This window comes from Haliaeetus leucocephalus, unplaced genomic scaffold (assembly GCF_000737465.1).
Source record: "Haliaeetus leucocephalus isolate CR32 unplaced genomic scaffold, Haliaeetus_leucocephalus-4.0 Scaffold339, whole genome shotgun sequence".
Classification (NCBI taxonomy): Eukaryota; Metazoa; Chordata; class Aves; order Accipitriformes; family Accipitridae; genus Haliaeetus; species Haliaeetus leucocephalus.
Genome location: NW_010972775.1, coordinates 17,174,252 through 17,184,951, shown reverse-complemented (window position 1 = coordinate 17,184,951; position 10,700 = coordinate 17,174,252). Strand labels below are relative to the sequence as shown.

The window sequence follows — 10,700 nt, the reverse complement described above, 5'->3', positions numbered from 1 at the left end:
GGTTTCCAAGTCTCTATCACCACTGACTGCGAAACTATGTAAAACAGCCGTGAAGAACATGCTTATTCCTGCACAGTGAAAATACCCATCACGGCATGCCCGTGGCTGGCAGGAAAGGGCCCTGTGATCCCATAACAGCCCCCATTTTAGGTGCTTATCCTGTGCTTCCACCAAACCTGCCACCATACCGAGGGGCTACAGGACCCCCCCAGACACACCACACACTGACTGGCGCATTTCTGAAAATCTCAGTAACACTTTTTAATATACAAGAATCAAAAGTACAGCAGTTTTACAATGTAGGAAAATTTAATACATACTATATAAACAACATATTTACATCAGAAATCACTAGGACAGTGGCATTTTTTCACAAATATAAATTAATATTAATTACTGTTTTTAGTCAACAGGTTTAAAAGTCCACATTTTTACAGTAAGAGACCTTCTCTCCCCAGAGGGAAGGAGGAGGTCGGGAGGAAACGGCTGAAAGCAGAATAGTATTTCTGCATGGATCACTTAAACTGTTCATGTAAGGACTTCAGAGCACTGTTAAGTATCCATTTTGGTTGGGCACCACATCGCCTGTCCCTGCAGCGTGTTTCAGTCTGCAGGACTTCCATCATGTGAATTCACAAGTTTACACCATTTCCCAAAAGGTCAGGCTGAAAAACAATTTTTTTTAAAATAAAAACCCAGCAAGTTGCTACTTTTTCCTGCAAAGAGGCTAGAGGGAATCCCGCAGCTGGTCTGGAAAGAAGAGCTGTACCAGATGTTGTCACAAACACCGCAGTGAAGTTTATGGCTGTGGACCTGTCCCCTCCGATCCCGCTCACATCCAAATGACTGTGTCTGGTTATGGTCCCTATGTTGAGAGGACATAAAATGCATGCATGTGTGTGCGCACTCAGGGAGGACTTTCTCCCAAATCTAGTTCTCCAGCTTCATTAAAGCCAAACCCAGTGAAGACCCACCCACCATGAGTGAACAAAACTATGTGACTTCAGTCTCAGGCTAACGTAACAGCAGGGACAGCTCTTCGGTGGATATGGGTAAAGCTTTTGCTGTTGCGCAAGAAGGAAACCACAACCAACTTCATACCTGGAACCCAGGATGAGCAGAAACCCCCATGTCTAGACACAGAAAATGCCTCTTGCTGGGGTTCAAAGTTTTCCTGCACCAACCATAACACTGGTCTGGCCAGTATTGCATTTCGCTACAAGTGTATGGCACGAACTTTCTATCACGATAGCACCACTTGGTGAACAAAAAGAGCAACTCTTTGCACCTCCGAGGTTTCTTCCATTTTCACATTAAAAGCTAATACCTCTGAAAAGAAAGGACCTCTTTGCGGAATATCACAACAAAGCGTGCCTGCAATCACAGCTTAGTGAGAAACACCGCGGAAACATGCTATCTCAACACCTCTCATCAACCCAGCAGCTCCAAGGGGGACTGTGGAAGACTTGCCTTCACCTCCTCCTGCACAAGTAAACACAAGCGTAACACTTTCTTGGGGCAGAACAGTGCCCCTAAGGAAGCAAAACTGCCCTGCATTTGGTAGAAATCTTGCAAAATAAAAACAAAAGGGGAGCAAAACACTTCCTGTCTGTCCCTTTAAAGCAGTGGGCTCAGAAAGGAGTGACTAACAGCCGCAGATTTCAAGGGATGCACTGCATGGAGGGGCAACATGGGGGTATTAGTGTCGGTTTGTGTGCGCCTTCCAAGGCACTGGCTGGAGTCAGGAAGCCAGCCCTGAACACCCATCTCCCCTGAAGTCTTTCGGGGAAAGGACACGACAGCTTATTAGGGTCAGATACTGGCATCTCAGTAGGGGGCCCAGCTTCATTCCCCCACCAAAAAGGAGTCTGGAACAGCCTGGTCTTTAATACTGAGCTCCGGGAGATGTCGCATCCCCAGACACCACGCTCTGGGCAGCCCAGCTGTTGGGAGAGCTTTGTGGTCTCCAGGGATGTGACTCTACAAACAAAGACCTAGGACCTGAAAAATAATCACCCAAGCTACTTCTGGCCAGCAATCTGTGCACAACCCCTCTCACCACACCTGTCTCCAGGCTGGACACTGTTCTGCATCATACGCTGTGGCTCAAATACTTGGAGGAGTGTTTGCTCTGAAGTCCACCGAGCTGGGCTGCAGACTCCTCTTTTCCCTCTGCCATGCTGGGCTCCTAAGACATTTGCTCCAAGGATTTTTAAGGACTCAGTCCTGAATTCCTTATTGTCTCCCTGCTCACTTAGGTGCTAAGCCCCCAGGCACATTTCCAGTTTAGACAGACAGAAGGTCTTTCAGTGCAGGTACTCTTAGCAATTCAGAGTTACTGCTGACTGCTGGAACAGTGGCAGGAAGGTGACAGTTCGCTGAACAGTGATCAGTCCATTGGATTCCTGTTTAACTCTGCTCTACCATCCTTATCCTTTGGTTGCAGTAAGGGTTTGTGATCACTGTTTCGCGAAGCGCAGAGAGAAATGATGCCCAAAGACCAGACTTTAGTGGCAGGGAGATTAGGTGCTTCAGGATCCCCAGATGCCTAGAGCCATTTTTTGACCTTGCAGCTCCCAGCCAACATCTGTTAGCTCCTGGATCATCCAAGCTGCCCATGTCAGAAGAGAAGAGGCGTTCTGTTATGAATTCCTGAGTCCTGTCCACTGGGAAATATTGTTGTCAACCCAATTTCTTTCCTACTGGTGGGAAGTGAACTAAGACTTTGTTAAGGAAGTCTGTCTTTTTTTCACATATCCCAAAGCCCCCCAAAGTCAAGATTTGCCAGTTCCAGCTCTGGAGATAGGAGGAAGGTCCCCCATACCTCTTCTGTTGCAGGGGACACAATCAAAGCAGAGCCAGTTTCTTGAAATGGATAAAGACATGGAAATGATAGTGTGGCCAGGAAAGCAATGGATTGTCACCAGCATGGCTCCAACTCCTTTGGAGTCACTCTGCAGGGACATCAAGTCCCTCTTTCAACCAAGCTTGTCTGCTGAGGGACTCTCCTGTCCCTCCTTGAATATATCCTCCCATTGCCCTATGCTGGTTAAACAGCCCAACCAGTTTATCCCCAACCCCAAAGCAGCATCTGTCATGTAACATCAAGTCAGAAGAGGCACACAGCCTTCTGCACAATCCTAAGCAGCATCGATCCGCCTTCTTGGTTTGGGGAAACACTGGCTAGGGAATATTCCCTTGGGTCCACTGGATTGGGGAAAACAAAAACAAAACAAAGAATGAGGCAGCAAGGCTGGTTCCAGCATTCAATGGTAGAAGAGGGGAAAGGAAACAGGAATCCAAACCAGAACCAAGAGCTAGGGAAAATCTTCCTTCACCTACTCCCCCAAAATCCTCCTTGACCCAGCAAGATGATAGCAGCATGTTCAGAGTTCCTGGTTGCTGGCTTGGAGAAACCAGCCACTGTTGCATCAAACCAAGTATTTCAGACGTGCGCTTTCCCCCTCTCAGTCACTTTATGTTTTCCGAATGTTCCAGTTATAATCTGGATTGGTTTTCTGTTCTAAGGACCTATCCAGAGGTGACCTGTGATCAAGAGGTGACTTGGAATCGTGGGGAGATTTCTGAGAGGGGGGTGAGCGAGGGTCCGACACTGCAGGGTGAGGTGGAGGGAGAGGCTGTTTGTAATCTACCGATTTGTCTGTGTGAAAAGACCGGTAGTGGTCCGAAGGTCCTTGGCCATGGTATCCCATGGGTGGCCTGTGATCAGACATCCGTCGGAAATCCTGCTGGTGGTAGTTCTGAGGCCTGAACTCATCAGATCTTCGACGCTTGGAATCGTGGTGGTGCCTGCAGAGAGAAAACGAATGGATGGAGATCAGTTCCCCAAGGAAAGCCTGGCCACCACAGCCGGGTGCATCGTTGCAAACTCCTCCCAGCCTTTCTGAGATGAAAGGGAATTACCTGTCGTAATAATCTCGGTGGCCTCTGTGGTCTCGGTCACTGTTGTACTGTTCGTATGGCCTCTTGCGGGAGAGGTTATTTGGTCTGTAGTTCCCAGAGCTCCGGTGGGGCTCTCCACGAGATCGTCGATCCCCGTAGTGGTGGTCCTTGTACCAGTGCTGCTCATACTGGTGATGCCGCTCTCCACCCCACATCTGGTTGCTGTTGCCACCATAGTTGAACTTTCGATCCCTCTGCCATTCTCCTCGGTCTGCAATGAGGAGAGCACCACTAAGTGTCTTTCATACTTTAGTTTAAGCCCATCACTTTGCTGAATTCTCAAAGAAATGATAACTATTGCTGTGCCCCTTTAACTTTCTCCTCCCTAAATTACGTGGGCCCAATTTTATTCTTTGAATTTCTTTATTATTATTCTAGCAAATCTTATTCTGTCCTGTTCTTATACTCTTTCATCACTATATCATTATGTTTTCCAGTCCAGCAATAAGTACAGTGGTAATATATGCTCCATCCCATCACCTTTAATCTGATCAGCCACAAGTCCCAGAATGATTTGTGTCCAAGGGCAAACAGCCATTAGGTTAGAAGGGATGGTTTCTCCTGGCTTGCCAGTGCTCACCTGTGTTGCTGAAATGTCTCTTGTTTGGATGGCCATAGTTGTCACGCGGATGCCCGTGCATCTGTTGCTGGGCATGGGAAGGGGGCAGGTGGATCTTCTGGGAATGAGGATTGTGAGGCACGTGAGACTGGGACATCACAGAATCGCGGCTGGAGCCTGAAGGCTCCGGGCGGAACGGCTTCTTCATGCTGGACATGTCCTCCTTCTTCTTCTGCTCCTGCGAGGTGGAAGAGATGGTTACAGCTCAACTGCTCTTCCACCAAAAGATTCAGACTATGTGAGCAACGGTCTTGTCTGTCAGGCTCTGGATTTTTCCGCAGACTCCCCATGCTGTGGGCCACCCACCTCTCTGAGACTTGGTGAACCAACTGTGCCTGAGCATGGTATGAATGGCAATGGTACAAATGTGGTGAAGGACAGGCACTGTTTTGCCCCGCACGGCTCTGCTTCGACATCCTATCTCTACAGGGCAGCTCTCCCAGGCTTTTCACTCTAAAGGTCAATTCAACACAACGTGCCACACCAAGCAATGCTTTTTCTTGGTCAGAAGAGCCAGGACAAAGTGACCAGTGTTGTTAGATGAAAGGAGAAATGTCACATGAAAGAGGAGGCAAATGCAACCAGACTGTTTAGATGTTAAGAAAATCACAGGCTGCCACCAACAATAAAGCAAGCCCATGACAAGAGGCAGAAAGCATTGACACTTCAAGTGTGACAACTTTTAAAGAGAGCAACTGGAGGGAAGGCACTTCAGATCTCACCTCCTCTTCCTGCGATCTTTTCTTATGAGCCATCTTGTAGAGTTTGTGCAGTTTTCTGGCATCAAATTCTGTGAATTTTGACACAAATATCCACAGGTTCCTAGAATGACATGAATATTTTCTGTTAATTGCTACATCAGCAGTTTAACTGCCAGCTGCTTTCAAACCAACATCATATCAGTTCTACCCTCTCTGGAAAACAGTCTCAACCCAGCTCAGGACAGGATGAGCTGGAACCAAGTTCTTCAAAGTAAAATAAAGAGGTTTGCACTGGTTTAGATAAACTAGCTCTGAAATTAATTAAAATGAAACCAGCACAACTTGCAGACAAAACCCTCACCTGACACTGGTATGGACTGAGTGGGCTAGAGAACACAAGATTGCACAGGTTAAATAGGAGGCAAATGGCACACATCCACACAAAACCCAGCAGCCTCTGACTACCATTTTTAAATATGACAGACCAGCCAAAGAAAACAAAATGATCCCTCACCTCCTCCATAGCTTGATATGATCCTGGTCAGTGTAGGCTTTAAGGCACTCAGAGATGCGGTCCCCAATTTTTAGGAGACAGTTGCGTGTGTGCTCCAGCTGTTCTTGAACCGTCAGTCCCTTATCAGGCTTATCGAGTTGCTTCAGTGCTTTTTTGACTGGTCTCATCCTTTCCTTGCACTTGAAAAAGCAACAGAGAGCAGAAAGTGATTTGGCACAGGGCTCTACTTTGTTCCCTTGTTAATCAGACAGAGCTGGAAGAAGTTCATTAGCACAAGATATTAGCTTTATTTGACCATTAGGCAAGGAGAAATCAGCTATGAAAATAGCAATTTGTTAGACATGCTGCAGAAAATAATCAGGAAAAGACGAGTGTCTCCCCACCTCCGCTGCCCCCCTCTTTTAGAGGGGAAAAATTTGCTTTGCAAACCGTAAGTGTTCAAACATGGTCTGCTCTTGCACTGATCCCACAGCAGGCAAGGAAGCGTAACTGAGCATCAACATGCTGAACCAACAGCCCCAGCTGAATGAGTGTTCACTCAATACCCTCCCTGTCCATCCCCATCTGTGGTCGCTTTATCGCTTTTACCATAACTGGAAGACATGAGATGAAAGCACCCTCTTTTTCAGCTGTGCGCATAGACAGTAAATCAGACAGGTTTCTACTGCCTGACTGGACCTTTAATGCATCACAGAGGGAAAGTTAAAGAAAAAAACAGACAAAAATAACACAGGACCTGCAGCAAATACACAGATTTGCATTTAGAGAACTGTTTTTAAACAGTGATATTTCAGCATTTCCCTGTGCAAGTCAAGCCAAGGAGAGTCTGCCATGACAACATTTACTAAAAGGCTATTTTTACAATGAGCCTTGCAGGCATGTTTGCTGCAAGAGCATTTACACAACTAGGGAAGTGCTTACAGCTCAGACAACTCTGTACCTCCCACAGCCATACAAGGCCACCCTCAAAACTCTCCTGTATTTCCCCACCTGGGGAAATGGCTCCTTGGCTTCTACAGGAGAGACTGCCACATAACGCTGCAGGGTCTTCTGTAACCCAGGCCTGTCAAATGAGCAGTGGGAACTTATCAGCTGAAGAAGAGAGCCCTTCTGCATGCTCTGATGACATGCTGCCCTCTCCTGTCCTGGCTGGTATCCCTGGCAGAAGGAGGGGTTGAACATGCGCACTCATGCAAAGCTGAATTTTTAAGGGAGTTATCTGAACCCTTTAACAGTGCAATTGCTTGGTGAGAATCAGGAGCTGAAAGAGCTTTGAAGTTTCTTCCAGTTGAAGTGCCATTTACAGCAGCCAGCTAGTAGGCACAGAGGGGGCTGGTGGACAACTCTCATCCAGGGTTGCTCTGCCGTGCTCTGAGATCAGCCAGAGGAAATCACTGTGAGGCACTAGGAGGGGGCTCACACCCTAACACCTAAACCACATCCTTGGATAACGTGCAAGCAAACCCTGGCTGCCTCGCTGGGCTCTCTGCCAGCACCCTCCCATCTCTTGAGGAAAATACTCACTATGCTGAACGTTTCTTGGTCCAGATCATCATCCTCGTCTTCTCCAATGGGGATTGGTTCACTCCCTGCAGTAATGTGGACGGGACCTTGCGATCTCTTCCCTTTACTTCCAGATTTGGCTTCACCACCTTTAGGCTTTACAAGGACAAATTACACACATCACATGATGAGCCAGACTGCAGGATCTCAAGTGATCCAACTAACAACCTCCACACTATTGTTACTGGCAGTTGTTAAACCCCAGGCATCGCTCCTACAACTTTCCTCCCAAGATCTCAAACTCTTTAGCTGCAATGTCTCTATTTAGCTTTATGTCATCCTTGAGGGAGTAGAGAGAAGTCAGAACCAACATTTTGGACATGAATACGATATTCATACTCATGGAGAGAAAACCAATGTTGAAGACTTGTAAGAGACGTTAAGCTAAAGAATATATATCCCTTGCAAAGGACAGAGCTCAGAGTAGTCTCATGTCTACGAGGATCTGCAATTTCATGCCATGTCACTAGTCCTCAGACACTCTGGAAAGCAACCTCAAATCAGCCTGTTAGTGTAAATTTTGACACATGGCTTACCTGCAGTCAAAGCTATACCAAAAATCACTGGAAAGCAAACTTTCCCCTACATATGCAACAAAACTTGATTTGCACTTATGACCTCAGTGTCAAAACACACTGGGCATGCAGTACATACCTGTTCCTTGGACAGGTACTTCAGGTCATTATTATAGAAGCTTTTACCCCCCTTCCAATCTGAACCCAGCCTCAGGGCAGTTGTACCCAAAATTCAAGGGACATTTTAGTCCACAACATACCATTGATGTTGAAACACTCATTCTGGTGAGTCCTGAACAGCGACAAGGACAACTTACTGTCTTGATGGTGTGGACAGTTGGGTTATTTGGGGTGAGTTTAAATTAAAGGGGAACACAGACAAGGAGTTGCCAACCCTGTGATAAATCACTGCTGAACAGAACTTTGATCTGAGTGCTCCAGGCTCTTCCCCCTTTCTTCCTTAACATCAGCTATTTGGCCATATCACTGCCACAGGGACCACTGTACTTTAAAGGCAGTCTGACAAAATCTCTTCCTTTTTGCTCACATTCCCCCAAGCTTTAGGATATATTGCCTTTTCCACTTTTTATTGCAATTCTTCACAATAAGAATTCAGGAGGGCTGAAAAAGGAATAATACCTCACCCCACAGTGCCTCATTCATGTCTTTTCACACAGGGCCTTTAATGAATCATAAGTCTCATAGCTTGCCCTTCTGCTCAGAGACTTTCCTATCTCTTAAACTTTTCCTGAGAGTACCACATACCTTCTCCTTCTTGTCTTTTGTCTTCTTTTTCTCTTTATCACTTTCCTTTTCTTTCTTAGTGGTTGTCTGTTTTTCCTTGTTCTCTTTGTTCTCTTTCTTCTTCTGTTTCTTTTTCACTGGACTCTTTTCCAAGCCATCCTCCTAGAAAATCAGTCACAGCACAAAGTTGGAGTCCCTCGTCTCACGTACACTTTCTTCCATAAAACTTACATCCTTGAAACACAGGCAATTTTTGAGGTCCATCCAAATTTGCCCTCACACCTCTTTAACCAGACAGCAAGCCCTGCTTAACCAGCTGCAATCCACCCAGCCCTTGACAAAAGGGTATAAAAAATAGACGAGCCCCAATCTAGCTGGCAAACTGTAGATAAGCACTGCTTTCCTATGCCAGCTGTGCTCGAGAACACTCAGCCCCCAAGGTAGATACTGATCAGCACATGAACAAAAAGCCTTAGACTACAAGCCAAACCACTCAAAGACAGAAAGTTTTCTAAGCAACAGCATGACCTTGGTAAACTCCAGCTTTACCGCTGGCTGACGTACTGAAAAGGAGAGGGAAACAATTCTTCTTTCTCTGCTTTATAAGGGCAACAAACTTTGTCCTGAGACAATCTTTCCTCCAAGTCAGTATGTGGATGTGTACGGCCATTCTAGGATCCCCCAAAACACTTAAAGCACTAACTTAAAAGAGTGGGTGGGAAAGGTCTTTCTTTCACCCCAACAGCTGTATATATGTTTTAGTACATTTGCCAGTCTCTTGTGGGAATGTGGTCTGTAGTGCCCCTGACTCCACAAGCCATTTGCTAGGGGTGCTTCTCAAGGTGAGTTTCTGCAGTAACCACATAGCTCAAGGAAACCTGGAAAAGCCACTATCCACTAAGTTGACTCACCTTGACTTCACCTTCTTCTGACTGGTTGTCTGAGTGCCGAGGAGAAGAGAGTTCATTCCCATGCTCATCTTTGACTTTGGGAGCCTTGTTCTCTTTTTTCACTCGTGGTTTCCTCTTCTTTAGCTTACCCTGGTGAAAACACAGAACAAGTCAGGACAAGCAAAGAGCTACAGCTACTTCCTGGGGACATACCCCATTTCCTGAACATCTTGCAAACAGCTGCAGGCCCTGCAGGGTGGCAGGAAGCCTGATGAGCCTCAGTCCTTCAGTAAGTGTAATGATTACCTGCCCCTTACTAATTATCCTTTCAGTATCACAATGCAATCAGACAACAGACAAGTCCATATGCTTTCACGTAGAAGACGTTCAGCAACCTGGGAACACAGACTGTCTCCCGCCATCAGCCAGCCACTCATCCTGAAACCCCCAGAATCAAGCAGCCACATCTCACCTCTTCCCCATCTTTCATGTTTTCTTTCTTGTCCAGATCTTTCTTCAGCAGTTTCAGCAGATAATCAACTCGGGTCTGGAGCTGTTTTCCCTGAGGTTTCTTATCTGTCTCAACAGGTAGGATCTTTGATAAAGAAGAAAAAAACCTTGACAAAAGAGATACACACTGGCAGCAGTCCCTTCCAGGCCCAGCAAAGGGTTGGAGATACTGCACTTTATGAGTGAACAAGAAGGTTCAAGCCATTTCTTCCAGCTCCCACACAGACTCTCCCTGTCTAGCCAAAAGCAAAGGTCCTAGCAAGCATCTGTCCCCTTAGCCTTTTGCAGAAGTGAAAAGACCCTGAGGCAGCTCTCTAGATTCTCTATGATCTTTCTTGTAAGTGTGCAAAAAGAAGAAAAAAATCTTTGCAAACCGTCTTTGGGACCTTGAGTTGCAAATCTGAGTCCACTCTCCTTGACACATCAGATTTGTTTGTGACAGCCTTGTCACAAAGACTGGTCCCCTCTGGTAACCTGAGACATTGCTACAGCAATGACACAGATGCAGAATTTTTAGTGGACAAGGCTGCAGCCACAGTCTGATCTCTTTGCTAAAAGCACTAGCGGGGATGTCACGGGAATGCAGCATATTAGCAACAAAGCTGGTGTAGATATTCTCAACATTCCTCAGCCCTGTGTTGCAGTTCACTCTCCTTCCATTGTGCTGACACAACCGATGGC

The 10,700-nt window shown here is 46.4% G+C and overlaps 1 protein-coding gene across 16 annotated transcripts in view; it reads right to left on the bottom strand.

The window, feature by feature from the left end:
* Positions 1-240: 240 nt before the first annotated feature.
* CHD2 (chromodomain helicase DNA binding protein 2) overlaps positions 241-10,700 on the bottom strand; it is a 73,417-nt gene continuing 62,957 nt past the window's right edge. For all 16 annotated transcript variants that reach the window (XM_010571995.1, XM_010572002.1, XM_010572003.1 and 13 more), the window contains 9 exons: positions 9,982-10,104; positions 9,531-9,659; positions 8,641-8,781; positions 7,322-7,456; positions 5,798-5,976; positions 5,305-5,404; positions 4,544-4,760; positions 3,925-4,174; positions 241-3,810 (listed from right to left, as the gene is read on the bottom strand). In XM_010571995.1, coding sequence (XP_010570297.1) covers positions 3,477-3,810; positions 3,925-4,174; positions 4,544-4,760; positions 5,305-5,404; positions 5,798-5,976; positions 7,322-7,456; positions 8,641-8,781; positions 9,531-9,659; positions 9,982-10,104 — 1,608 coding nt within the window. In that variant the 3' untranslated portion in view covers positions 241-3,476. The remainder of the gene's footprint in view (positions 3,811-3,924; positions 4,175-4,543; positions 4,761-5,304; positions 5,405-5,797; positions 5,977-7,321; positions 7,457-8,640; positions 8,782-9,530; positions 9,660-9,981; positions 10,105-10,700) is intronic.